Source organism: Aspergillus versicolor (assembly GCF_001890125.1).
Source record: "Aspergillus versicolor CBS 583.65 unplaced genomic scaffold ASPVEscaffold_2, whole genome shotgun sequence".
Classification (NCBI taxonomy): Eukaryota; Fungi; Ascomycota; class Eurotiomycetes; order Eurotiales; family Aspergillaceae; genus Aspergillus; species Aspergillus versicolor.
In genome coordinates, this window is record NW_024467525.1 from 2,804,925 (window position 1) to 2,831,266 (window position 26,342).

At 52.4% G+C, this 26,342-nt stretch overlaps 13 protein-coding genes across 13 annotated transcripts; 5 read left to right on the forward strand and 8 right to left on the reverse strand.

Moving 5' to 3' along the window:
- The first annotated feature begins 238 nt into the window (after positions 1 to 238).
- Positions 239 to 2,845, forward strand: xlnD (beta-xylosidase XylA). Its single transcript, XM_040814018.1, has 2 exons — positions 239 to 282; positions 356 to 2,845. The coding sequence occupies exon 2, from the start codon at positions 482 to 484 to the stop codon at positions 2,831 to 2,833; it is 2,352 nt and encodes a 783-aa protein (XP_040664618.1). The 5' UTR covers positions 239 to 282; positions 356 to 481; the 3' UTR covers positions 2,834 to 2,845.
- Positions 2,846 to 2,857: 12 nt separating this feature from the next.
- On the reverse strand, positions 2,858 to 3,826 carry ASPVEDRAFT_80485 (uncharacterized protein; the record flags this gene model as incomplete). Its single annotated transcript, XM_040816878.1, has 1 exon — positions 2,858 to 3,826. The coding sequence occupies one exon, from the start codon at positions 3,824 to 3,826 to the stop codon at positions 2,858 to 2,860; it is 969 nt and encodes a 322-aa protein (XP_040664619.1).
- A 516-nt stretch (positions 3,827 to 4,342) lies between these two features.
- Positions 4,343 to 6,561, forward strand: ASPVEDRAFT_162406 (MCT family MFS transporter). Its single transcript, XM_040808600.1, has 4 exons — positions 4,343 to 5,493; positions 5,546 to 5,651; positions 5,706 to 5,981; positions 6,047 to 6,561. The coding sequence occupies exons 1-4, from the start codon at positions 4,668 to 4,670 to the stop codon at positions 6,207 to 6,209; spliced, it is 1,371 nt and encodes a 456-aa protein (XP_040664620.1). The 5' UTR covers positions 4,343 to 4,667; the 3' UTR covers positions 6,210 to 6,561.
- Positions 6,562 to 6,588: 27 nt separating this feature from the next.
- Positions 6,589 to 8,949, reverse strand: ASPVEDRAFT_80487 (uncharacterized protein; the record flags this gene model as incomplete). The annotated part of the gene is made up of 6 exons (XM_040816879.1): positions 6,589 to 6,639; positions 6,672 to 7,264; positions 7,311 to 8,156; positions 8,201 to 8,470; positions 8,522 to 8,635; positions 8,697 to 8,949. The coding sequence occupies 6 exons, from the start codon at positions 8,947 to 8,949 to the stop codon at positions 6,589 to 6,591; spliced, it is 2,127 nt and encodes a 708-aa protein (XP_040664621.1).
- A 772-nt stretch (positions 8,950 to 9,721) lies between these two features.
- ASPVEDRAFT_162408 (putative aromatic-L-amino-acid decarboxylase) lies at positions 9,722 to 11,672 on the reverse strand. Its single transcript, XM_040808601.1, has 3 exons — positions 11,433 to 11,672; positions 10,453 to 11,383; positions 9,722 to 10,401 (listed from the first exon to the last, which is right to left on the reverse strand). The coding sequence occupies exons 1-3, from the start codon at positions 11,479 to 11,481 to the stop codon at positions 9,828 to 9,830; spliced, it is 1,554 nt and encodes a 517-aa protein (XP_040664622.1). The 5' UTR covers positions 11,482 to 11,672; the 3' UTR covers positions 9,722 to 9,827.
- Positions 11,673 to 12,637: 965 nt separating this feature from the next.
- On the reverse strand, positions 12,638 to 13,135 carry ASPVEDRAFT_80489 (uncharacterized protein; the record flags this gene model as incomplete). The annotated part of the gene is made up of 1 exon (XM_040816880.1): positions 12,638 to 13,135. The coding sequence occupies one exon, from the start codon at positions 13,133 to 13,135 to the stop codon at positions 12,638 to 12,640; it is 498 nt and encodes a 165-aa protein (XP_040664623.1).
- Positions 13,136 to 15,011: 1,876 nt separating this feature from the next.
- Positions 15,012 to 16,442, reverse strand: ASPVEDRAFT_125767 (flavin-containing monooxygenase; the record flags this gene model as incomplete). The annotated part of the gene is made up of 1 exon (XM_040806299.1): positions 15,012 to 16,442. The coding sequence occupies one exon, from the start codon at positions 16,440 to 16,442 to the stop codon at positions 15,012 to 15,014; it is 1,431 nt and encodes a 476-aa protein (XP_040664624.1).
- A 374-nt stretch (positions 16,443 to 16,816) lies between these two features.
- ASPVEDRAFT_80491 (uncharacterized protein) lies at positions 16,817 to 18,035 on the forward strand (the record flags this gene model as incomplete). The annotated part of the gene is made up of 4 exons (XM_040816881.1): positions 16,817 to 17,150; positions 17,203 to 17,596; positions 17,643 to 17,932; positions 18,010 to 18,035. The coding sequence occupies 4 exons, from the start codon at positions 16,817 to 16,819 to the stop codon at positions 18,033 to 18,035; spliced, it is 1,044 nt and encodes a 347-aa protein (XP_040664625.1).
- A 135-nt stretch (positions 18,036 to 18,170) lies between these two features.
- On the reverse strand, positions 18,171 to 19,227 carry ASPVEDRAFT_38347 (uncharacterized protein). The gene has a single exon (XM_040811681.1). It carries the CDS (start codon positions 19,094 to 19,096, stop codon positions 18,185 to 18,187), a length of 912 nt encoding a protein of 303 aa, XP_040664626.1. The 5' UTR covers positions 19,097 to 19,227; the 3' UTR covers positions 18,171 to 18,184.
- ASPVEDRAFT_881969 (uncharacterized protein) lies at positions 19,222 to 20,816 on the forward strand. The gene is made up of 3 exons (XM_040818256.1): positions 19,222 to 19,813; positions 19,865 to 20,572; positions 20,620 to 20,816. Exons 1-3 carry the CDS (start codon positions 19,563 to 19,565, stop codon positions 20,786 to 20,788), a joined length of 1,128 nt encoding a protein of 375 aa, XP_040664627.1. The 5' UTR covers positions 19,222 to 19,562; the 3' UTR covers positions 20,789 to 20,816.
- A 196-nt stretch (positions 20,817 to 21,012) lies between these two features.
- On the reverse strand, positions 21,013 to 22,535 carry ASPVEDRAFT_186627 (uncharacterized protein). Its single transcript, XM_040808983.1, has 6 exons — positions 22,258 to 22,535; positions 21,806 to 22,214; positions 21,636 to 21,753; positions 21,517 to 21,584; positions 21,439 to 21,469; positions 21,013 to 21,377 (listed from the first exon to the last, which is right to left on the reverse strand). The coding sequence occupies exons 1-6, from the start codon at positions 22,426 to 22,428 to the stop codon at positions 21,020 to 21,022; spliced, it is 1,155 nt and encodes a 384-aa protein (XP_040664628.1). The 5' UTR covers positions 22,429 to 22,535; the 3' UTR covers positions 21,013 to 21,019.
- Positions 22,536 to 23,137: 602 nt separating this feature from the next.
- Positions 23,138 to 24,634, forward strand: ASPVEDRAFT_50464 (uncharacterized protein; the record flags this gene model as incomplete). The annotated part of the gene is made up of 5 exons (XM_040814309.1): positions 23,138 to 23,308; positions 23,461 to 23,587; positions 23,632 to 23,767; positions 23,812 to 24,269; positions 24,324 to 24,634. The coding sequence occupies 5 exons, from the start codon at positions 23,138 to 23,140 to the stop codon at positions 24,632 to 24,634; spliced, it is 1,203 nt and encodes a 400-aa protein (XP_040664629.1).
- An 11-nt stretch (positions 24,635 to 24,645) lies between these two features.
- On the reverse strand, positions 24,646 to 26,171 carry ASPVEDRAFT_123814 (uncharacterized protein; the record flags this gene model as incomplete). The annotated part of the gene is made up of 2 exons (XM_040806123.1): positions 24,646 to 25,425; positions 25,491 to 26,171. The coding sequence occupies 2 exons, from the start codon at positions 26,169 to 26,171 to the stop codon at positions 24,646 to 24,648; spliced, it is 1,461 nt and encodes a 486-aa protein (XP_040664630.1).
- Between the last annotated feature and the right edge of the window lie 171 nt (positions 26,172 to 26,342).

The window sequence follows — 26,342 nt, forward strand, 5'->3', positions numbered from 1 at the left end:
TTAAAATGACAAAAAGGCTGGCGAGTATGTATGAATGTACGTCCGGAGATCCCCCTTCCCCCTGCCCCCTGTACTCTCGCACGGACGACCGGCTAAAGCAGTTGGAGATGAGCTCAAGATCGTCGGTAATTCAGGCTGAACAGTGAACAGTAATTGTTACTCGGATGCTCCGGATGGTTAATTCGGGTTACCATGGGATTCTCTTTGGATTTATCATTGGATTTCTCAATGGAAGCACTGACTGTCCATGCCCGATAAATATCGATATATCCAGTATACCCAGTAATTATATTACCCAGTTAATTATCATTCTGTGAAAATAAATTAGGCTAATTTGATCCCCGCATCTCCGCAGCGATCTGCATTGTTATGCGCCTCCATTTATCCATCGGCAATTATTCGGCTTTACTGCCAATATAAGAGAGCTTCCCACTGAATACCAGCATCTCCCAAGCTCGAAGAAAGGTGCAAAGTCGCTATCATGAAGACCTCAATCGTCGCCTGGGCAGTGCTGCTCCCAGCAGCAGCGGCCCAAGCAAACGAGAGCTTCGTCGACTACAACGTCGAAGCCAACCCCAACCTCTTCCCCCAATGCCTGATGCACCTCAACATGTCCTTCCCCTCCTGCACCAGCGGTCCCCTGGCTAATACCCCCGTCTGCGACCGCAGCCTGGATCCCCTCACCCGCGCCAAAGGCCTCGTCTCCCTCTTCACACTCGACGAACTGCTCAACAACACCGGAAACAGCAACCTAGGCGTGCCCCGCCTCGGCCTCCCCAACTACCAAGTCTGGGGCGAAGCCCTGCACGGCGTCGGACGGGCTAATTTCCAGGATTCCGGCAAATTCAGCTGGGCAACGTCCTTCCCCATGCCCATCAACACCATGAGCGCACTGAACCGCACCCTCATCCAGCATATCGGGTCGATTGTCTCGACGCAGCTCCGCGCATTCAGCAACGCCGGCCACGGCGGCATAGACGTCTACTCCCCCAACATCAACACCTTCCGCCACCCCGTCTGGGGCCGCGGGCAGGAAACACCAGGGGAAGACGCATTCCTCGCCTCCGTGTACGGGTTCGAATACATCACCGCACTGCAGGGCGGGGTGGACCCGGAGACGATCAAGATCATTGCCACGGCGAAGCACTACGCCGGGTATGACATTGAGAGCTGGAGCGGGCATTCGCGGCTGGGGAATGATATGCAGATTACGCAGCAGGAGCTGTCGGAGTATTATATGCCGCCGTTTATTGTTGCGGCGAAGGATGCAAGGGTCAGGAGTGTGATGTGCTCGTATAATGCGGTGAATGGGGTTCCTGGGTGTGCGAATGTATTCTTCCTTCAGACGCTGCTGAGGGATACGTTTGGTTTTGTGGAGGAGGGGTATGTCTCGGGGGATTGCGGTGCTGTTTATAATGTGTGGAATCCGCATGGGTATGCGGGCAATGAGTCGGCGGCTAGTGCGGCGTCTGTGCTGGCTGGGACGGATATTGACTGTGGGACGTCGTATCAGTGGTATCTGGACGAGGCGGCTGGGGATGCGCTTGTTGCGAGGAGCGAGATTGAACGGGGTGTTGTGAGGCTTTATGGTTCGCTTGTTAAGGCTGGTTATTTTGATGGTGAGGATGCGCCGTATAGGGATATTTCGTGGGAGGATGTGCTGGAGACGGATGCGTGGGATGTGGCATACCAGGCCGCGGTGGAGAGTATCGTTTTGCTTAAGAATGATGGTGCACTGCCGTTGAAGGACGGCGTCAAGAGTGTTGCTGTTGTTGGGCCATGGGCGAATGTGACTGAGGAGCTGCAGGGGAACTACTTTGGGCCTGCGCCATATCTGATCAGTCCGCTGGATGCGTTCAAGGAATCGGATTTCAATGTCCATTATGCGAAAGGGGCAGACCTCAACTCGAACTCGACTGCTGGGTTTGAGGCTGCACTCAAGGCTGCGAGACAGGCTGATGTGGTTGTCTTTGCTGGTGGCATCGACAACACCATCGAGGCAGAGGCCATGGACCGCGAGAACATCACCTGGCCAGGAAACCAACTCGACCTGATTGACCAGCTCAGTGAGGTTGGGAAGCCACTAATCGTCCTGCAGATGGGCGGAGGACAGGTTGATTCGTCCTCGCTGAAGAACAACGACAACGTCAATGCCCTAATCTGGGGAGGATACCCTGGCCAGTCTGGCGGACACGCTCTGCTCGACATCATCACTGGAGCAAAGGCACCTGCAGGCCGTCTCGTTGCCACTCAATATCCGGCCAACTATGCCATGGACTTCCCAGCCATTGACATGAACCTCCGGCCCAGCGGGGACAACCCTGGCCAGACGTACATGTGGTATACCGGTGAGCCTGTCTACGAGTTTGGCCACGGTCTGTTCTATACCACCTTTAAGGAATCTACCGAGAGCACCAGTGCAGGGTCGTTCAATATCCAGGACATCCTGGCTCCGTCGCATCCTGGCCATGGACGCGTTGACCAGAAGGCCCTGCTCAACTTTACCGCAACTGTTACCAACACTGGAGAGACCAAGTCGGACTACACAGCCTTGCTGTTTGCGAACACCACTGCTGGTCCTGCGCCACAACCCATCAAATGGGTTGTTGGGTTCGACCGTCTTGGAGGGCTGGAGCCTGGTGATTCCCAGACCCTGACCGTACCTGTCTCTATTGAAAGTGTTGCTCGAACAGACGAGAAAGGCAACAGAGTGCTGTATCCAGGATCGTATGAGCTGGCACTGAACAACGAGAGATCGGTCGTTGTCTCATTCGAGCTGAAGGGCGACAAGGCAGTTCTTCTGAGCTGGCCAGAGGACACAACGAGTCCGTAGTCATATATACTAGCAGAGTAATAACTAGTCACTCCAGTACTTCTCTATAAACTCCCTGATAGTGGTAGGCTTGACCTCCGGACACAGTTCGTTCAGCGTCCCCTTGACTACTGACCCTCCATTCCCACAGAGCATCGTATACTGTATATCCATCCTCTGCAGAAACTCACTGTAATCCAACGCATCCAACTTCCTCTGCAGCTCAGCGCGAGAAACTTCCTTCACATTCGCCCTCCCCAACACTCCCCTCAGAATATCCACAATCTCCTTTAAATTCCTCGTATCCCCAGCAATCCCCAGCTCCCTGCCACCCCACTCCTCCAGCCCCAGCGCAGCAACAACAAACCTCCCTACATCCCTGATATCCGTCATCGTGAGATCCGGATATCTCCCATCCTCCATAACAGGAACCTCCACCCAAGCCGGGTCATCACGCAGATGAAACATCAGCGCACCCTCACTAAATCCCGCCAGCGCCTCCTCTTCCACCTCTTGATCCCTAATACCAATGGCGAGGTAATTCATAAACATCCCCACCGGAAACGCGGCGGCGTCGATCTTGCCCTCCGCGACTTCCTTCTGCACCTCCGTCCAGATAATACTCTTCCCCTGGTCCAGATCTACCTGATCATGTGTATTCTGGGGTAGAGCCCATTCGGAGGGCGCGAAGCGGTGCACGCGTGCTGTTATACTGGCTTGCAGGAGGTTGAGGTGGTAAGGGACGCTCTCGGGGCCGGGGATCAGGAGGGCGGATATCACAGCATACACGCCGTTCAGGGCGGTCGTTAGCGAGCCTGTTGAGGCGTAGTTGACGTGGCGGGTTTCTACGGGTTTGGCATTGCGTAGAGTTGTCGATGAGGTTGTTCCGTCGGGGTGGGAGGGTGTTGCGCGGGAGAGGATGATGGGCTTGTATTCTGGATGGGCGAGCAGGGCGGAGACGATGGACTGTCCGATTGTACCGGTGCCGCCGGGGATTGCAATTAGCTTAGACATGGTGGGATGTTATCATTAAGAAGTTACGGGGGGGAGGTTGGAGGGGTTGACTGATATAACCATGGATACGAGCAGAGTAGATCGGTTGCGTCACAACTCGTATTCAATCAAAGAAAAAGTAAAAAAGGTAAAAAAATAAAATAAAAAAAAAATACATATATAAAACAAAGTAAAATAAACCGAAATAAAAGGCCAAGGGAGTTCCTTTGCCCACTTGGTATTTGTATTAGTTCAGGAACAGGCTGATCTCAGGAAGAAGTAGGGTTAAGAGTAGCCAGTCCCGTCGAACCCAACTTCTTCAACTGACAGATGGAATCCATATCCTTAACAGAATTAAACTGACAGACGAGCTATCCTTAAAAGAGTGCCCGGTCGCAGTGGCTGAATCGTCGGGGTTCATGACAATTCCGCATCCGGCAGCCCGAGCCAGCTGCAAGTGTCCCTGTCCAGGGGGCCATTATAAAGCAACGTTTTCGGTGAAACAGATCAATCAGATGAAGAATCTTCACGGTATAAATAAGGTCGGGGGTCACGGCGTGATGGAGGGTCGGGATCGCGCGCCGACTCATCGGACGACCGTCGGGAGCTCCACGCCACAAGACACCAGACAGTGGCACAATTCTAGACTTTTCTGGACCTCCACGCCTGTTCAGGAAACACATCGCCTCCCAATCGGATTGCTGCCCCGATAAATCTGTGAAGACGAAAGACGACAATGCAAGCCCCGCTACTCCAACAACGCATCCTGTGACTCACCTGGCCATATTTCTGCTCTGCGCTCTCCTGCGCTCTCCTGGAGACTCGCAATCCAAATCTCTCATCCATCTGCAATTCCAGTGCAATGGCCACCAAGGGTCCCCAGGTCCAGGTCCATACCACCTCCGGATATGAACTGACTGAGCCCTCGATCGCCCACAATCGCGATCGGGCGGCCACTGTCGAGCGCGAGGACCCATTCAGGTCTGGCACCGTCACCCCGCGCTCAGAGGAGGCCAGCGACGACGATGTGTTCCCAGATGGCGGTACTCGGTCATGGCTCGTCGTGCTGGGATCCTTCCTGCTACTGATGGCCTCATACGGACTCATGAACTCGGTCGGTGTGCTGCTGTCCCACCTCGAGTCGCACCAACTGGCCGACTACTCCAGCCGCGACATCGGTTGGATTTCTGGCATATTCGTCTTCACAGCCCTCAGTCTGGGTATCTTCGTCGGCCCTCTCTTTGACGCCTACGGGCCGAAGGAGCTCGTCACTGCCGGCACGGGGATCTATGCTTTGGGCATCCTCCTCACCGCAGAATGCACGCGCTACTGGCACTTCATCCTCTGCTTCGGTCTGACGACTGGTATTGGCGCTGCGCTCGTCAGTAACGTGGCAATGGCGTGCGTGCCTCACTGGTTCCACCTGAAGGCCGGCATGGCCCTCGGGACAGCAATGGCAGGCTCTGGGCTGGGGGGTGTGGTATTCCCGTATATCATGCGCGAGACCTGGAACCGCGTCGGCTTCAAATGGGGCATGCGTATCGTTGCGCTTGTTGTCTTCACTCTGTGCGGACTGGCTTCTCTGCTGGTGAAGTCTAGACTTCCCAAGGGTGGGAGACTGAAGGCCGCGTTTGATATTCGCTGTTTCAAAGATGCACGGTTTACATGGTTGTCCATTGCTACTTTCTGTATACCTATCAAATATAATCAACAGTGTTAGTATATATTAACGATGAACAGGCCTGGAACTCGTCGTCTTCGCCCTCACCGGTCTCCTCCCCAGCTACGCCATAGCCCAGGGCTTCAGCTCTAGCGACAGCGTGAACTTCCTAGTCGTGCTGAACGTGTACGTCCCGTCCCGTCTACCGGTATATGAGACAGAATCAGCTAACAGTCCAAGGACAAACTGCGTCGGCCGACTCGTCGCCGGCCGCATCGCAGACATCTACGGCCGCATCAACATCCTCATAATCCTCGTCGTCATGGCCGTGATCCTCATCTTCACCGTGCTCTACCCATTCAGCAGTTCGCTGGTTGCATTATACCTGTTCTGCGGGACATACGGGTTCGTATCTGGCTCGTTCATCTGTCTTGCCCCCGTGTGTGTCCGCCAGATTTCCCCCGCGAAGGAGATCGGGATGAAGTTTGGGACTTTGTATGGGCTTGTTGCGTTTGCGTGAGTCCACCTATCCCCCTTATCGTTCCATATTATTCTGTGGAAAGTGGTGTTAACTGGTACAGAACTCTGATTTCCGTCCCCATTGGTGGAGAGATGCTTGAGAGTGTCGGCGGCCAGGTTGTCGTTCTCTGGCTGGGTGGCGTGCTGGCTGCGACCATTGTGCTATTTGTGGTTGCCAGATGGGCTTGCTTGGACTATCGCTGGAACTGGACGACCAAGATTTGATCTCTAATAGGTGGTATCTGGTCTAACGGGTAGGTAGGGTTGTGGACGACAAGGATAAGGAGGAGGAAGTAATGTGAAATGACTACTAATTGCAGCCTTATGGGCTGAAAAGTACCTGGATGTTTGGCCTTTGGAGCGATATTTAGCGTGCTTTTACTGTTGTTATGTCGGGAAATTGCATATATAGAGCTGTTCTTGATTTATTGTTCGGTATAATGTTTATGAAGTGGGATGGAATGATAGCTTAGTTAGTGCTATAATTATGAAATTGGTACCATGCTTCAACTACCTTGGCCATGGCTAGTGCATGCAAGATCTATATAAATAAAGCAAAATGGTACTCTCTGCCTGGAAACAACCCAAGGTGAGAAAGAATGGCCTATACCCACTCCTGCTGCACAGGATTCAGGCCCACGATTCCATTCAAAGCCTGGCCAAAGTCAGCAGGTACCGAATATGTACCTGTGCTGGGTTGTAAATGACATATTCACCCCCACTGGTTAGCAACATCCGATTAGGTTGAAAGTCTGGCATAATAACGCCGGCCAGGCTGGGATGAACGGCCTCTGCGGATTTCCACTGCGTACTCCAGTAATGCTCGGCTGAAATGGTAGAGAATGTCCCCGGCAGCTGGTTTCGAATGGCAGAGCCACAATTGACTGGGTGGCCTAGGGCAACATCGCATAGTAGGAGCATGGCCGCGTCGTTGGCATTCATGCCTGAGGTGAATGCTAGAGATCTACTGGCCCCGTCGGAGAAGTAGACACCGTTCCCCAGCGACGAGCCACTTTTGTGCACTCCAGGGGGTCTAATCTGGAGGCCTTGGCTGAGGATGCCAGCGAAGTTGAGGGTCCTAGAGCCGTGCCATAGCAGCCGGCGGTTCGACACGGTGAGGTTCGCAGCAATAAAGGAATTAAAACGGTCTTCTTCGCCTGTGCGGCGGATGCGGAAAATATCAACTATGTGACAAGAGTTTACATGATGCCAGCCGCGCCCGATTTCCGTGGCACGAAAGTACTGTGACAGCTCCTTAAACTCGGCAGATTTCCGCTTCACTATAGGCCATCAGTTTAGAATGTAGAAACTAGCGGGTATGCGTACAGGGGGTTATCTCGTCCAGATGCAGTTGCTGTAATTCCCTGTCGAATGGATGGACATAGCTAGCATCGATAGAGCTGAGGATATTGTTCGCAATGACAGTATTTGCGAGATCATCCAGGAGAGCCATCTCTTTTTGTATGTGGCTCTCTGCGGATATCACCGGGGGCTGATTCTTTCCAAACACATGGGGGATCAGACTGAAGTACTGGCTGCTCAATTTTCGCGTAACCTGTTCTGGCGAGCTGTGATGATTTTGCCAGGATATAGCAGGATTTCCGATCACTTGAGAAAGCTCCTTCAAGACATTGTACCCCTGCGTCAGTGTCTCCTTGTTCAGCTGCCCCAATGGCAGCTTTCTCGAATCATATTCCAACGAGGCCGTCGCTGCGAGCAGTTCTCCCTTGTTCAGTATCAGAGCAAGTACCACCTGAACCGACTCTGGAAGTGTACATTCTGGCACTGATATATTGTATTGAATGTTCTCAGCATTTGCGACGTTGAATGGATCCTCGTCTGCATTCCGATACACATAACTGGGTGCGATAAACCTGAATTTGCCCTCTCTCGTCGGATGCCAGAACCTCGCCCACCAGGAGAACCCTGTTTTGTCATAGAACCGCCTCTCAAAATCTTCTTTAGCTGTTTCTTCATCGCACGGCGTTGCTTTCAGCTGGTGAGGATTCTCCCCTATCCTGCCCCAGCACGCCCAACTTACATACTCTGTCTGATCCTTGTCGACAAGAAGCTGCAGGTGGAAGAAATTATTCGATTTTGCACTCGATGTGCTGTACACTAGCATCGCATCCCAGGGGTGGCCGAACTGATCTACGGCAATTGAATACTCGTCTTAGCAGTGTTAGCTCGTTCATGGTTTTGGGCATAGAACTTACGCCTGAACTGACAGGCCCGATGAGCCGGTATAATAATCTTCTGACTCCGCGAGAATAAATCCACACTTGGTCGCTTGTTAGCGCAGTGGCCGGCATCTAGTAGCCGTTTTATGCCCGTGGCCTGACCGGGCGAAATTGTAGGTGCATCATTTCCTGTCCGTGCTTTCACTCTGTAGGCTGCCTCTGGTAGTGGTTTCCCTGCTTCGCGGGAGTCGATCAGCCAGTCCTTTGAAACGAGCTCACATGTATATGCATTGTATGCTCCAATGACTAGGGATTCATTAGTTCAAACAGTCTGGGAGGATATTAAATGTAGCATACCCTTCGACCCGGTATTCTCTACCTGCCGTACAGTGGTAACTAGATGCGTGCACTGCGGTGTGACTTTGCCGCTGAATTGCGCGCCTATTTCCTCAATAATACCTTTTAACTTGTCTTCTCCGAACGTTAGTATTAATATCTTATCTTGGACATATATGAAAGCCGCCAGACTGACCATGCGTGTATATACCATGGTGCCCTGTTACGCTGATAACAAGATTCCGGAAAGGACTGTCTACTCTGTTCATAGCAGGCTGGATCCGGGTAGCAGGCTGTGTACTGGGTGTGCTCGATGTGCTGGTGCTGGTGCTGGACGATATACTGCTTCCTGATGGGAGCTGTGCACTCGTGGAAGGTCCCGGCCGTCGATTGGACCTGGCTGCAAGGCGTTTCCTTTTGCGCTCCTGTCGCAACTTGTGCCGTAGCATTCTTTGTGATGAGGGTACAATAGTTTGAGAGGCGTGTTGAGGATTACGTGCTGTGAGAAACGGATGAGCGTTGTATGAGATGGGATGGTGTCGAGCTAAGTCGAGGTTGTTTAAATGCAGAGGGGAGTATGATGCCAGATGGGAGCAGAGGGAGTATGAAGGGTGGATGTGGATGTTCCCTGTTAGAGCGATGTGCTAAGCTTCGTGCTTGTGAGTTGTAAGAGGCGAGTGAGAGAGGTCAAGCCGCTCAAGAGACGACTTCAGATCTGTGACTTGGATATGGCTTTCTGTCACCTGGTATGGATTGGGTGAGGATATCCCTTAGGGCAGTGGGAAAGGGAATGCTATCCGCCTTGGTACAATTTGTCCGGAGACGAAATAGTCTGCTAGGAAGCAGCTTTCCTATGGCAAGGCACAATGAAAGGCACAAATGGGTGATTGACAGATGTATTCTTCGATCCTAACGCTCTTATGGATCACAGAACGGATATCAAAGTGGCATTCTGATAGGTTTGTAGCAGAGGAGCATAACGGGCACTTTCTTATCCCTGCAAGTTTCAATTGCTGTCAAATCTATGTTGATTCTAAGCAATATGTCAGTAGCGAGGCCCTCACATGGTGTTGAGTATGCACTCAGCCAGCGCCATCGGCGGCTATTCTCATCCTGACATGGAATAACCTTCAGTTTCCTTCTGAATACCTGTCAGCTCTAAACGGGATCAAGTTTGTGCTCGGCAAGATGGCTATTTACTTTCGACAACAACGAGGATATCCTTAACATCCATTCAAATAATACCTCTATATATCTACATTCCCCCAATTTCCCCAGTTTTATATGGGTATATACAAAGTCTGCATAGTTTCTATGTATTCCAAATTTACTGCACCTTTTGAAGTGCTTCCTCGGCAGTGTTGACCAGAATCTCAAACGCGCGGCGAATGTACTTCTCGTCGGCACGCTCGTTGGCACTCACAACACGAATAGCATAGATCCCAGCCATCACAGTCGAAGTGATAAAGATTTCTCCCCGCGCGTTCACAAGCTCATACACCTCCTTGGTCACAGCATCGGACTTCTCATCCGGCTTAGCCACAGTCGACCCATTGACCAGGGCACCATTTGCATTGGCCGACTTGGGCGCCTTCACCCGGAATACTGTCAAGCCGAATACCGGCTTGGTGATGATCTCGAAAAGGTCTGCACGGCTCCGCAGCAGATCCGAAAAGATATTTCCAAGCGTGATGCCCTTGCGGACGTACTCCTTCAGTCCGTTCAGACCGTAGCTGCGAATAACGAACCAGATCTTCAGTGCGCGGAATCGCCGGCCAAGCGGGATGGACCAGTTGCGGTAGTCGATTACCTGCCCGGATTCAGAAAAGGGGTTACGCAGGTACGCCGGGGTGATGTCGAGGAAGTCGGTGAGGTCGTGGCGGTTGCGGACGTAAAGGGGACTGCAGATATCAGTATAACCTCTCTCCTAGTGAGATGGGATGGATACCTACCTAGCATCGAAATTGACCAGCAGCCATTTGTGCATGTTCATGTTGAAGCTGTCAACGCCCTCCTCAAAATCCTTTGCAATGTACTGCCACTCGTCCGCAATCAGCGCAGAGCCAGCATACGCCGCATCGATGTGCACCCAGATGCGCTGCCAGTGCGGCTTCTCCTTAAGCACGGCCACAATCTCCGCAAAGCGATCGACCGCACAGGAATTCGTCGACCCAAAGCACAGCGTGATAAAGTAGGGAGTCAGATTATCCGCATCCAGCTTCTCCAGCATCCCTCGCAGATCCGCGCCCGTCAACGCCATATCATTCTCCAAGCTCACATTAATGCTCCTGTACCGCGTGCCCGCCAGCAGCGCCGCCTTCGCCGTGCTGCTATGGGTCTGGGTACTGCTCAGCGCGACAAGTCTAGGCCTCAGCTCCATTACCCGGTCCTCATACTCGATCGTCCCCTCCTTCAACCCCTCGCTCTTGGCCTGCTGCTGCACACTCCGCTCCCGCGCGGCAATCATCACCGTCGCAACAGCATCACTCGCACTCATCTGGATAACACCTCCACCCTTATTCTCCGAGTTACTCAGAAAACACTTTGGCAGCCCCATCGCCTGCGCCATCCAATCCATCATAATCGTCTCCAGCTCCGTACACGCCGGCGAGCACAGCCAGTTAAACGCCGGCGCATTGAACGCCGCCGAGTACATCTCGCCCAGGATACTGGGGTAGGAGACAGTGCCCGGGAAGAAGGCCATGAAGTTGGGGGACTGCCATTGCGTCAGTCCTGGTTTTATCTTCGCGTCGACGTCGGCTTGGATGGTGGCCCATTCTTCGGGCTCGGAGGGCGGCGCGGAGGGGATTTGCGGGCGCAGGTAGCCTGGTTCGACGGTGGGGAGGACGCGCTTTGTGTGCACGTTGTCCAGGTGGCCGATTACTGGAATATTGTTAATTGAGTATGTGCGAATAGAGGGGGGTTGACGTACTGTCATCGATTGTCGCGTGGGCTGCTGTCCTGAATTGGTCGCCGTCCATTGTGCAGTAATGCGGCTCGGAAGCGTTCCGAAGTGCGGTGGTGCGGGGAGTTGGCGGCAGGAGGAGGAAAGGGGGACGGCGACGCTGTTATATGCTGTCGTATCAATTGCAGTGACTGTCTATATATTGCAAAGCAACAACAGACGAAACTCAGAAAGCAAGGGCGGGATCAATTGAGGGGAAGAAGAAAAGTCTGGAAGAGTTGGAGGGGAAGAGGAGGAACTGCAATTCCTCGATCTTTTATCGATAAGCGCAGTTGTCAAAGGGCGTTGAGCGGTTTCGTTCCGCTGTAGTTCCGAGCTAGTTCCTATAATTCAAGCCCATGATTCGACCCAGGTGAGAACAAGGCTGACTATTTCTGTTTATTTCTCTTCTTGTTTAATTCAATGCCAGGATTCATCTGAAAAGTGGCCTGCCGGTGTTTAAATATCGAATGATGTGGGAGAATGTGCCGGAATGGAACCGTGCTGGGAATATTTCAGTTCGGAAATCGGAACAATGGCATGTAGACGACATTGAATAGGCACTAATTTTATACACTCGAGGCATAAGTACTGTAATCCCAGATCTCACTCATTTTATACTACATCTGCTTTATAGATCTGATCAGGATAGAAGCAACTGGTAAGTCGGCTTCATTCCGAGCCCTTTTTCGAAGGCTTATGCGATATCTGGTGGGGGACATGCCCTACCTAAGAATAGTCCGATTATCAATCGAAGATGGAAAAACTTGAGATGGCGATGAACATATCATCAACTTTATAATATCGCCTGGGAAAGAGAGTGTCTAGGGTACGGACAAGCTGGCAGCGTTCTAGCTAGGGCGCCGGTTGAAGTAGAGTATCAACCGCAAGACTGCCTTGCGGTTAATAGCCAGTTCCTAGCTGTGAGTATGTCTGTGGTTTACTTCGATCATTTATTCAGTAACCAGCTCAATGGCATTTCTTCATTACAAGGTCAAAGCGAGGTCAGTTAATTTACTTTGATAATCAAGGTCATTCAGGTTACGACGACCGAGACAGGTAAAGCAAGAAACAAAGACTATATGGGATGCATTCGTGAGTATAATATAGTTCATGTTCATAATCGACAATCCAATAGATCGTCCAGGACATTTATCATCTATGTACAAGAGTTGAATCCACGACTCAGTAATCTAACCAGAGGTGACGTGAAGAGGGCCGTTGCCGTCATCCACAGGGCAGCCGTCACTGTCGGAGTCAAACTCAACGACACAGCTGGAGTCCTGGCCAATAGAGATACCGATGAAGGTAGTGTCGGTCTGGCCCTCACCACTGCCGAGGACGTTGCCATCAGCATCCTTGACCTCGCAAGACTCAGGGTGGCCAGCGAAGTCGGCCTTGCAGTGGAAGGTGCGTGGGGAGGACCAGCAGTCACCCTCGATGGTGAACTCGCGGCCGTCGCCGGTGTTGTAGCAGGGCGAGTGGTCGTCGGGGGTACCGTCGTTGTAGATGGCATCGCCGTTGTCGTTGATGATGGCGAAACCGCCGTAGTGGCCGTTGGTGTTACCGCCAGCAGGGCCGGAGATGGTGGAGAAGTCACCGGCAGAGAAGACGACCTTGAGGTGCTCGGCGGAGACGGTGGCAGAGGTTGCCGCCAGGAGGAAGAGGACGGTGTTGCGGATAGCAGCCATGGTGTTGAGTATCTGTGGTTTGGTTTGGTTTGGATGGGATGGGAGAGTATGCCTGGTGTTGACGCTCTCTTATACTTCTTTACTGGCGCCTACGTCCTATCTTGACGGTGACGCACGCCACTACTAAGCACCAATCCTTCTGATGACCTGCCAGGGACCAAGGATCGCACTAAGGAACGCCGGGGCTGAGTTGGGGGCCGCCGCACAGCTTCCATGCTTCAGCGGGCGATATCGCTCCACTTTCCAGGGCACGTTGTGGCACGATCGACAGTCACCCCGACCTGTGTGGCCATGACACTGGGAAGAAATCCGTGAGACGCTGATCTTTGGTGGCGAGGGCTGGGGCAGACTACACCGATATAGAGGGCTGCGCTTCAAGCCGATGGTCCGATACCTCCAAAGCCCGCTGCGCCTGACTCGAGATTGATTACAGTGTAGATCAAACGGGAAATATCAGTAGAGTGGTCTTCCGATGCCATCGGGGACCCCGAGTATGAAACACGTTGGAATCCAGCAGCCTATGGAGTATATTGTTTATGTGCCAGATACAACATGCTTTATGTTATTCTTCACAGCTCATGCCGATATTCCCCGTGCGCCTGTGATTGTACCCACCTCGAGTGAGAAATCAAGCAAACTTCCAGGCGAAGCTTGAAAACGCCGAGGGTGATCGCTTTGGGGGCCGTTCGCGTATGGCGTCGGGCAATCTGTGAGAAAGAATCCAATTCTTCTGTTTGCTGTAGATCAGTCTGCACTTCGGACAAGTTCCGCGACACCACGCAGAAGCCCCTGACAGTGAGATCGCCGATCTGCTGTCCAAGTTTCTGTTTGTTTATCTCCGTTGTCTGTCTAATTTCCCAGGGTCCCTGGCGCGACTTGAGGTTCATCCATCCCCCGCCTGCCCCTATACACCATGGCAGACTCCATTGAATCCATTCCACCCGCGTTTCCGACTACATTGATAACCACAAATCGGCATTAGGGACATTAAGAAATAGCTATATTACAGTTTGCTTCTTAAGGCGCGGCATTAAGGCCACATAGCAGTGCCATCGTGACCACAGACCCGAGAGGATTCGCGCCTGGCCTACAGCGCGCAGAACCCGAAAGTGGGCGCTTATGAATATGCCTTTGCTCTTTAATGCTGAGCATTGATTCTGCAATGACCGGGTATGTGATGATTGATATACTGGACTGCGGGGGCTGGCTGCATAATTCCGAGCTTCACTGTAACTTCGAACTCTGTCCAACCCCAAGATTACTTTACAGCCCCGGTTCTCTTGGAATAAAGTCTAGAGAATTGAGAACAGGGATCCGCTTTCTAGATGTAGAGGCATCGGAGCGTGAGGACTGTCTGCCCCGGTACTTCTAGGTTTGCTATACAGCCTGCGCTATCTAAGGAGCTCCAATCCCTCTTTATTTCGTCATAATGCTCGGGTTAACCTGGTTATTGACGAGGAGCTGGGTATTGTGGTCACTAGGGCTGTAGTTCCCGGTGTGGTTTATCCGTATTGGAATGTCTCTGCTTTCACTCCGGACCGGATGACGGAGCAGGCGGAGCAGGAAGCGTGGTTTGAAAATAATATAGCTGCTGACTGCTGCTGAATTCTACCGCGGCTACTGGTGAGGCTTTGCAGGCGTTGCAGTTTTATAACAGCTCGCTTCAGGGGCAGCAGGTTATACTGGATCTTAGTGGACTAGGGATGGTATCTGCCTGGACAGGTAGATAGTACTTTTCGTTTCATACTTATTATTTGGATTTATTCTTGTTCAGATGGCATCTGCTCAAGCTCACAGGATATATTAAATGATTTAAAGAGACGGAAGAAGAATAACAACGAAAGACAGTCTTAATTTAACAAGAACCAGTTTGCATCTAAGAAAAAACGAGCCCCTTTCTAATGTCACCAAACGACGCAAAATATCTGTCCGAGAAGTATCCAGTCCGCGACACCCACGGTCTCTCCCCAGACGCTTTCGGCAGCTCCTTCTGTGCACGCTTGACATAGTTAGACTGCAGATCCAATGGTGGACGGCTATCCAGCTGAACCTGGCCCTCCAATGTCGGAGTGATAGTCGAATAGGAGTTGCTCTGCATGTGCCTGAGTATTCTACAGCCAAGGGTCATCGCAATATCCGCCCCAAGAGTCCACGACGCATTCGCAAACCCCAAGACGGTCATCGCATTCGGGAGATCCTGCAGCATGAGGGCATTCCACATATACTTCTCGGAGGGGTTGAATTTCTCGTCTTTGACGTATATCGGGATCCCGCCGAAGAATTTCATGCGCAGACCCGTTGCTGTGACGATGACGTCTGCGTCGAGCGTTTTACCGCTGTTCAGTTGGATTCCGGTCTCGGTGACGCTCTCTATCACCCCCGTCTCGACTTTGGCTTTGGTCGAGCGCAGGGCGTTGAAGAAGTCTCCGTCTGGGCAGGCGCAGAGTCTCTGTTCCCAGGGGTTGTAGCGAGGCGTGAAATGGGGTTCCATCCCGATGTGAGGGGGGAGTTGTTGCTTGATGCCTTTCTGGAGCAGGGTCCGAGCAGCATGTGGGAAGCTCGTGCAAAACTGGTAGAAGAGTTGCGGGACGGTCAGGTACCACAGTCTACGGAAGTGATACAGCATTAACCGTGGGAGGAGTCTGCTCCAGAGGGTGTTGGGGCTCCGGTTGGGGATGGAGGCGAGGTAGGTAGGGCTGCGCTGCAGCATTGTTACCGACTCTGCGTCCTCTGCTAGTGAGGGCACGAGGGTCACAGCAGTTGCGCCACTCCCAATGATCACTATTTTCTTGCCCGTCGCTTCGAACTTCTCTAGCCAGAACTGCGGGTGGATCACCTCGCCTTTGAAGTCCTGAAGCCCTGGGATGGCGGCATCGAGAGGGTCGTGGTAGTCGTAGTAGCCAGTCCCGAAGATGACCATCTTGCTGCTGAGTTCTTGCACCTTTCCTCCGGTTTCCACTTCGATGTGCCATTGCTGCCCGTCCCATTTGGCGGCTTTTACCCGGTGGTTTAGGCGGATATGCTCCTTGAGACCATGGGCAGCAACCGCATCGTTCAGGTACCTCAGTATGTCACCCCCTTCTGCGATGGGGTTTGGCTGGTTCCAGGGGAACCACTGGAAGCCGAAGGTATACAGATCAGAGTCTGATCGGATGCCAGGGTAGCGGAACAGGTCCCATGTACCCCCGATGTTGTCGCGTGCCTCCAAGACGGCGACGCGATAGTCAGGAAATTGTTCTTGCACGCGGTAGGCAGCATTAATTCCTGATATACCGGCCCCGATGATGAGGACGTCGAATGATGACATTTTTAATTGAAATTGTAAGTATGATGGGATGATTGTGCTGGCTGATTGTAGCTGCAGGACTTCCTGATATAAATACCCACGAGCAGAGCACCACCTGATCAACGGATGAACAACCCCCCTTGTATTGCATAACCGATAATCGAAAACACCGAGGCACATATTCAAAATTTGGTGTCTTAAGCCTGTTGGGTTCCTAAAGCGGACAAAACCCTCCGCCACTCCTGAGGGGTCCACAGCACAGGCAAAGATTGGGTCAGTCTTGGCTTGCCATGAACAAAGCATGCCGAGGGATTGTGATGCGGAGGGAAATGTGGGTATAAAGAGGAAACAGTCCGCCATTGCTGAAATCACAGATACGATATCGTTGCTTCACTATGTCTGCCAACCAGCTACTACAACTTTCCACCGATAAGGCACAGGCGGTCTTTTCGCAGCTGCCTCCTGGTCTGCAGGGATTCCTTGCACATCCGATTACACGCAAGGCAGTTATTTTCCTCACCGCGTTTAAGTTGTTGAAAGGCGTGAACAGCTACCTGTCCAAGCAGGCCCAGAATAACTGGGTGCGCGCGCGCCCATGGAACCCGCGGACGGAGTTGGCTGTTATCACAGGCGGAAGCAGTGGGATTGGAAAGCAGATAATGTACGACTTGTCGAAGCTGAATGTCAAGATCGTTATCTATGATATCCAGGAGCCTACATTTGAGTTGCGTGAGTATCACTACTACAATATTCAACGGACACCGGGTACTGACTATCTCAGCACCCAACGTCTTCTTCTATAAAGTCGACCTCACCTCCTCGGCTGCAATCAAAGAGGTAGCTACCCAGACACGCAAAGAGCACGGCCACCCCACAATCCTCATCAACAATGCCGGCGTCGGCTTTGGCGGATCGATCCTAGACGAACCCGAAGCCAAAATCCGGCTGACGATGGAAGTCAACACGCTCTCCCATTTCTGGACCGTGAAGGAGTTCCTCCCCAGTATGATCCAGAATGACCACGGGCACGTCGTGACCGTCGCCAGCATGGCCAGTTTCGCGGCTCTGGGCGAGATGGCCGACTACGCTGCTTCCAAGGCCGCGGCGCTTGCATTCCACGAGAGTTTGAGCCAGGAGATCAGACACTGGTACAAAGCGAAGCGAGTACGCGCGAGGTATGCAACCGCCCACACTATTCAAGGCCCAGGCTAATCAGTGCAGTATAATCCACCCACTCTGGGTCCAAACACCCCTGATCCAGGACCTAGTCGAGTACCGCGCGCAGTTCGGCCAGCCGATGATGACGCCCGAGAAGGTGTCGCAGGCAGTAATCAAACAGCTGGTCAACCAGAACTCGGGGCAGGTTATTGTCCCCTCGACACACGGGGTGGCGACGTTGCTGCGGGGCTTTCCCAGCTGGCTCCAGGAACGAGTGCGAGATCGCTCCTCGGGGGCGTTCCTTCGGTTGCGACAGCTGGAGCAGGAGCTGCGAGGTGTGGATGGAAAGCGGGGTGCGATGACATGAATGATGTATTTGTTCGCAAGAGGCGACGAATACGGACGCACATCCAGACTATTCTGTATACAGCAAAAACCCTCCGCCAGTGGGGCTGAATCAACATTTGATTTGCTGTCGGTTATTTAAAGTTGGTGTGGAGCCGATGCCGAGGCAGTCTAACGATATTGTGAATAACTGGCTGTCTTCTACACAGGACTCCATGGCATATGAATTTAATCACTATTCTGTATCACGTTCTCGTTAATTAAGCAAACAGTGCCTTGTTTTCCCCCACCCATTCTTCCAAAGACTGAGATGGCTTGCCCGTGTACAGCTGCACGTTCTGCACACCCTCATTATAGTGAGCACGGCCTTCGCCGGCAGTAGCAGTCCCAAGCTTCTTGACCATGTACTCAGCCACTGGCTTTGGAATACCAGCCTGGACAAACCCATCCAGAGCCTCCTGCTCGGTCTGAGACCCGATCGTAACCGACTTGCCGAGAACCTTGCCAATGGCCTGAATGGCCTCTGCCTGCCCCAGGATTTGAGGGCCATAAAGGTACACCTTGCGCTGCCCGTTACGAGGCCCATTGACCAGTATATTTCCACCCACAGCGCCCATATCACCGGGCGTGATGCAATCCAACTTGAACTCCGACGACAGCAGATCCACCGCGCCATCGTTAATGCCCTTCTTGAACCGCAGCAGGTTCGTCGCAAACCCACCAGGTCGCAAGGCGACATAATTCTCCGGTCCAAATATCTCATCTAGCGCAATCTCGACCTGCGCATGGATGAAGGGGATCAGATCACTTGGCTCGACATCCCGCGGCTCCCCGACGATGGTATAGCTGGAGAGGAAAACCACAAACTCCACGCCGGCTTCCTTGAGCGCGGTCAGGGTGCCGCGCATATGGTCCTTGGTTGTATGTGCCCTGTAGATGAAGGCACGCTTTGCGCCGGAATCTTTGATAGCTGCAGCGACAGAGTCGGGGTCGGTCAAGTCTGCTTGGACTCTCTTATAGCGGTTGACCTTTTCTTGCTCTGCCGTGAGCCCTGGGATGGCTTTCTGGGTGTCGCGCATGGCGAGGAAGACCGTGGCGCCATTTTCCTGTGCAGTGCGTGCTACGAATGAGCCGACGCTGCCTGTTGGGCCGAAGACAATAACGGAGGACATCGTGGATGAGAAGCCGCAGACGTAGGAGATGAAAGTGTGGAACGGAAGCGGGTAAATGACCAGCGTGAGGTGAAGGCTTTTAAAGCAGGTAATTTCGGAGAGGACGAAATCCGCATCCGAATTGCTGGAGTTAACAATTTATTCAACATTTTAATACATGCAGCAATGCTGCAATCCGTGTCCGCGGACTTAGACGCGGTTAGACCCTGCCTTAACTCCGGCATGCGTACACTGGGAATGTGCTTAGTCATATGGGTTATGCACATAATGCTGCACATGTGCCTGGCCCAGGGCACCTTCCTATTCGGGAAATCTGTGAAGACGCAGTGTTGTTCTCTTTCCTCGATCAGCGTCATTATCTTTCTTCAACCTACTCGGCCTTTACTTCAATAGCTTTATTATACAAATATTACCACTTTTATATTACCCTGCTGAAACAGCGTTCGTTTCTAACTTCCTAATCAACATGCGCCTGATCCCTCGGCCGGAGCTCCCATTCCGCGCCGATGACCCTTCATATATGGATGACTGGAGCATCGCGGACAGAGTCGAGACCGTCGCTCAAGTCGCGGCGTGGTACGACAACGGCCGTGACTTTTATGCCCGCAGAATCCTCTCGCAAGTAATAGACGAGCAACATGCCCACTTTGAAGAGGGAGACACGTTCAACATTGATGGAGTTGATGGAAACACTTATCAATATAATGTAAATCCCACGTAAGTTGCCTCCAGCCCCCGATGAAGAGAACATCGCTGACTCCTAGACAGCGCTCGCCCCACCATCGACTACAAGTCTTGGTATGAGCTGCTATCGGACGCCAACAATGCGATTAGGCCGACGGAGTGGAGGCCGTTCCACGCCTATTGCAGCGTCAGACTTGCGAATTATATAGAAGAGGAGGACGAATCTTTCGAAGAGGATCCGCATTGGCTTGGGGAAATGAGTGACGCATCTGACGAGCTATATAGTCCGACCGAAGCTACCTTAGCGAAGCAGTTTTACCGCCTTGCGGATTTGCGGGCCCGCTTGCGAGAAAAGCGGGCCTGGCCAGGATGGAACAGTATCATTGCCGTTCTGTCTAGTTTGCGCATGCCCAGGCAGATCGACAAGGTCTTTGGCATTGGGTGCGGCAGTCTAGAGGCATATGAGGATGATACTGAACTGTACAACCGATGCACCATGCGACATGTTTTCGTATACTGTCTTGCTAAAAGCCTGAATCGCACGAGAGTAGGGCATCCTGGCGTCGCCCGCTACTTTCAGGACCCCACGTACACGGACCTTGATGAAGAGGCAATTCGCAGACTCCATGCACATATCCTCGTCGATCCAGTAGCCTATCTGGAAATGGACGAAGCCTCTGTCGTCTTCTCCTCTGACGCAACTTGCTGTGTCAAATCGATTATTGTAGAGAACGCCAGGCCGGCCATACTGATTCTAGATCGCCCCCGCAACGACGGCTCTGCATCTGAACTGTACGTCCATACTCTATCTACGTTACTCTGAGCTAACACGGCCACAGAACGGATCCATTCACTTCGCGTGTCGAATGGATACTCGACACGGAGTACCAATCGCTTCGGATCCCACAATTCCACGACGATTATTGGGTCCCTATGGCAATGTACATTAGAAATGAGTTTATTCCCCCGGCGTTCGTATCGCCGTACGAACAAGCTCAGGTGGTATAGAGTGGTGCAAAGGCGTTCATCGGTAGGGGTATTTTCATTCCTTTCTTTTTGTCTTGCTCGGTCAGAGCTAGAGTAGCTTGTTACCCATAGTCATCTTGTAGTACTTGTACATAGAAACAACTATCCTTGTTCAAACTCACATCTTGCCTTTGCTTCTACTTTAATCATGATCTCCATATCATCAATTTCAGATCTGATCTGTTGCTGAAGAAGGCCTTGAGCTCATCCACGTCACCACGACGGCTGTCCCTGCCGATCCAAAGGCCTCATCTCATACTCAACAACAACCTGATCAGTGCGTTGAATCCGGCCATTTGCACCCCTGTTTTGCCCCTTGTCTGAACCAAGGATACTCTCCTGGCTTCCCTCCCGTGCGGCATCAATATTCGTCTCAAACAGATCAGCATCTTTCTGCGAGCTATACACCGACTTCTTCATATACCGGTCGCCTGACGTCGAGGGCAGTTGGTTTGCGCTGCTCTTGTACGACCGCTGCCGCGAGCTCCACGACCGTCTGCCCCGGGCCATTTCGTACAGCGGGCCGAGTGTTGGGATGCATGAGGCCATGATGATCATGTTAGATTCAATACTGAGAATATTAGCCTAGCTCAGATGCTTTTGTTTTCTTATTTGGAGAGGTAGGTAATTACCTAGTCCAGATCACGAGGTCGGCGGTGGCATCTAGACGGTCAGTTATGATCCATGAGGATTGGTATGGATAGACGTACAGGTAGAGTCTGATGTGTTATACAGACTGGGAAGTTGGAAGCATTTCACGATGGCCATTGCGCATGCACTATACTTGGTTAGCGGGAGTAACGTATATATAATGCAGGATGTTACTGACACAGCACCCATCCCCAGAGCAGCACTTAAAGCCAGCTTCTTCTGTAATGTTATTTGGAGACGCAGGAGGACAATGGTAGGGTATATGGCGAGGTAAAGGTCGACGAAACCGGATATCGCTGTCCCAGCTGTCAGAAAGTGTGTACAGAGCGTAGTATAGGGCTAGCTTACCTCCCGTGAATATAGCATATCCAACCAAAACTTTATTAGGCCGACAAGTAGCAGCACCCGAGGCCGCAAGCTGAATCTTCCACAGCCCTTCCGGCGGATCACACATCGTAAATAGCACGACAATGCAAATGGATGAGGAGATGAAGACAAGGGCTGTGAGGAACCAGAGCCAGACCCGGTGGAACTTGCTAGGATTCATGATTCGGTTTAACAGGGCGGCGATGGCGAGTTTCGGTGTCGTGAAGGACATGATCCCCAGCGCGAAATCGGCGTAGTTGATGAGTAGTACTTTGACCAGCAGGTCCATGCCTCCTTCTTGGGTGATGACGGGGGTGTGTTTTCCGTATCCGAGGCCGACGTTCACGGTTGTTACGACGGTGTATCCTGACAGCATGATCCGGATAATTAGCTGGCGTTCTTTCAGATATCCTGGGTCAATCAGGGTTAGGTACCATTGCTACTGCAATAATGTAGTCGTCCAGGCCAATATTCTTCAGCCATCGTATCCGGATATACAGCCGCGCCGACACCATCAGAACGCTAACAATAAAGAAAGACCAGAAGACCCCTAGAATCCGGGGCCCTTTGGTCTCGCTAGCATATTCAGGCGTGATGCTGTCCATGCTGACAGAATGTGGAACGATCAATTTCCCGGGGTCTGATAGATCTCACGAACCCTCCTTGGGGTACATATATAGAAAATTGCCAGTCTCCAGCACGATGACTCGCGAGACATGGGCAAAATCACAAGCGGGACGGCAAAAAGGCAACATTTCCAAGGAGCTGAAATGAGGACAATCTGCCAAACGCCCTGGAATGGCACCATCAACCTGGATCGGGCCGGAACCACCCAATGCGAAACCAGTCGCCGGATACTTCGGCTGGGGGCGGCTGTCAATCGTGACAATCACTCACGCATACGGCAAGGGATATACCCAATCGAGGGCCTGTGACCGCGCCACCATCTGCCGTTTGATCCTTAGCACGATTTAGCACGATTTAGCACCTGGACCGAGCTTCCGCGACTGGGGGCGGCATCCATAGCGCCGTTTGAAACCGCCCCATCGATGGTGCTATCCCCCCAGTTCGATATGGATGTTAGGGCACGTTGCGACGCACCATCCACCGCGGTGGGTCAGTTGGAGAAGCTTTGCCGCGTTCTGTCGCAGACAATTCCTGTTCTGTATCAGACACTATGCCCCTAGCTTCCCATAGAGCCGGAAATACTCCTCTCTGGCGTGATCATATATCCCTGTCAGGGGGAGTCCGGTGGGAATACTCCTTCTCCCATTCCTGTCTTTACGAACACCCAGAGTTCTCCAGATCAACACTATGAAGCACGCAGAGGGCACTTCCAACGGTGATGCCAATGGCTCCGGAGTCACGGCACCCAACCCTAAAGTCACACTCGAGGAGCTCGCCGTCTCTCCGAATTTGCCGGGCCAGGTTCCGAGATTGCTAGAGGAGATAGCCTCTTCCGGAAATCAGTATCTCGCAGCAGATGTAGGCACGGCTGGGCCTCTTGGAAGCAGCCAGGTCCCTGGTATATGCTTTAGAGACGCCTCGAGAGGCAATTATTCGTCACTGCTGGTCAGACGTGCGGCCCCCGTCTCATTTCGCGTGCTATCTATGTTACCCATCTAATATTTGAACAGTCTACCAAGTATGCGGCGCTGGAAACAGCTGTCGGTCTCAATCTATTTGCTGCCCTAGGAACAGATGACACATCCAAGTCAGTTGCAAAGCTTGCACAGGCAACGGGCTCAGATCCAGCATTATTAGGTCGGTACATCTCTCGGAACCTCGGGAAGTGAAGCATTTAATAGGGATTGTAACAGGCCGACTGATGAAGCCCCTGGCTGCCGTGGGTGTGATAACCGAGACCGGCCCTGATGAGTATGCGGCGACAAGTTTCTCGAAGGTGCTGACTGGCGAGAAATACAGCGATGCCTTTCCACTGATGTATGTATTTTCTATGAATTTGTTTACTCAGTCTGACTGTTTAGGACATCACGCTTTACCCTCGGCATCCTCGCCCTACCCGCCTTCCTCGAAAAGACCAACTATCGCAACCCGACCAGCGCCACAGACACAGCCTTCCAGCTCGGATATAAAACAGACATGGGCTTCTTCGGCCACCTCCAGCAAGAGCCTATCACTGCGAGGCGCTTCAACAACCACATGGGCGTTTATGCGCAGGGCCGTGCGCGCTGGATGGACCCTGGTTTCTACCCAGTGCAGGAACAACTCATCGAGGGCACGGATTTCGGAAAAGAGGATGTACTGCTTGTTGATGTAGGTGGTAGCTTCGGGCATGACTTGTTGGACTTCCGTCGCAAGTGGCCCAGTGTCCCTGGACGCCTCGTGCTGCAGGATCTACCGGAGGTTGTCTCGTCTGTCAAGGACCTGGATCCCTCAATTGACGTTACTGCGCATGATTTCTTCACTGAGCAGCCCATTAAAGGTACGTCATTCCCAGGTCATAAAATTGAAAAGCACTAACAAAGGTCCTGGTTAGGTGCTCGCGCGTACTATATGCACTCCGTCCTCCACGACTGGCCAGACAATCTCGGGCGTAAGATCCTGGATAACCTTGTTGCCGCGATGAAGCCGGGATACAGCAAGCTGCTTGTCAACGAGGATGTGATCCCGGATACGGGCGCGTACTGGGAGACAACCAGCCTTGATATAATCATGATGCAGATTGGATCAGGCGAGCGGACGGAGCGTCAATGGCGGGCCCTGCTGGAGTCGGCTGGGCTGGTGGTTGTGAATATCTGGACTGCGCAGCGTGGCGTTGAGTCTTTGATTGAGTGTGAACTGGCTTAGGGGGATTTGCATTAGTTATTGCAGTTGAGATAGCTAAACGTATCCGGTGAATCCTCGCATTCACCAGTACATGTCACACATAACCTATCATCATCCCAATCATGGCTCATCTGTAGTTGCTCCAGCCACTCCTCTCGGCTGGTAGATGGCGGGTTATAATGCACCTGAATACCCTCCGGTTCCAGCTCACGGCCAAGGGCATCCATCCGGTCCCAGGGATAGACGCATTGTTTACAACTATCACCCCGGAACCCTTCTGGGAAAAACTGGATCCGAATTTCTCCCAACGGACACTTCGCCTGTACCGCCATGTGCGCGAAGCAACGCAACCAGTTCTCCTGTGTGTAGCCAAAATAATCCAGCGCTTCACATACCTGCTGATCCTCGTACGTCAAGTCGAAGCGGAAGCGGCGCAGGCTGGGGGCGAGCAGTTGCGCAATATCACCACCGTCAATTGGAGGGGGGTCGATGTGCCCGAACATTGTGCAAGCTGTCAAACTTAGTTCTTCTAGCCTCTCGAACTGGCGCATATCAAAGCCCTGCAGGCCCTGCCGCTCGAGGTGTGAAATACGGATGGATCGGAGGCTTTTGCAGTGGATGGACAGTATCGGTTGCAGCGTTGCGAGACTCCAGGGATATACCCCCAATGCACCGAAGTGGTCTGGATAGGTAAAGTCTAAGCGGAAGCGCTCCAGCTTTGGTGTCCACCTCATCAAGTCCTCGAGGATTTGAGGGGTTACTAAGAAGCAATATAGCCTCAGGGTTGTCAATGAGGCTGTTCCCGGTTCCAGCTATAAGAGCTGGGCGTTAGCTTTCACTCAATCTGGACATTGGAACAACGTCAGGAGCAACGTACTTTGGGCCTTTTATTCCCCGCCTCGTTATCGAGAAACGAGACCCCGCTGAGCTCGAGAGTCCGTAGCTTAGCGCAGCCCATCTCGTTGAGGACACCAAACAGCCGAACGACGTCTATATCATTCCCCCGACCACCCAAAGACAATTCCTCCAGATGCTGAAAATTCCTCATCCCCTGTAGACAAACTCTCCACGCATCTGCCGAATCATGCCCGAGCCCAGTGAACCTGAACGATCTCGTCTCCGTCATCCACGCCGTCAGATCATTCACAATGTATCCCATCGGCCAATCCACCGCCTCTCCATGATCATTATATCCTCTGTAGCCCACATTCAGGCTCCGACACAGTTTCCATAGGTCAGGGTTGCTTCGGTAGCTGCGGTGCATGAGCTTTATCGTTGGGTCTTGACTCTCGATATGTATGCGGCCCCAAGGCCCTCTCCCAAGAACAACATCCCCGTATAGGTAGGGCATGGCAATGCGATTCAACCGCCGACACACGAGACAGAGCGAGATTGGCGTGCGGAAATGCTCTCCCCAATATATCCGGCGCCCTGACCAGTATTCCCAAGGCTCATAGTCCCTCTCGTCCTTGTCTTTGCGGCATGCTTCTTGGACGATGGTGTTTAAGAGCTCTTCAGGTAGTCGTAAGATAGATGCGCGGTCGCAGTTCTCGTCCATTTCTACTTTGAATTTGCGCAGATGGTAAAGATAGATTGAGCTTGGGCCAGCTTGGTATAATTTCGAGGCTGAATGTGAGAGATCCAGCCGCACATTATTGCTGCCTGGCTGCCTGACTGCCTCACTGCCTGATTTCAGGTCGCATTATGTTTCCTCCACTCTTCCTCTTCC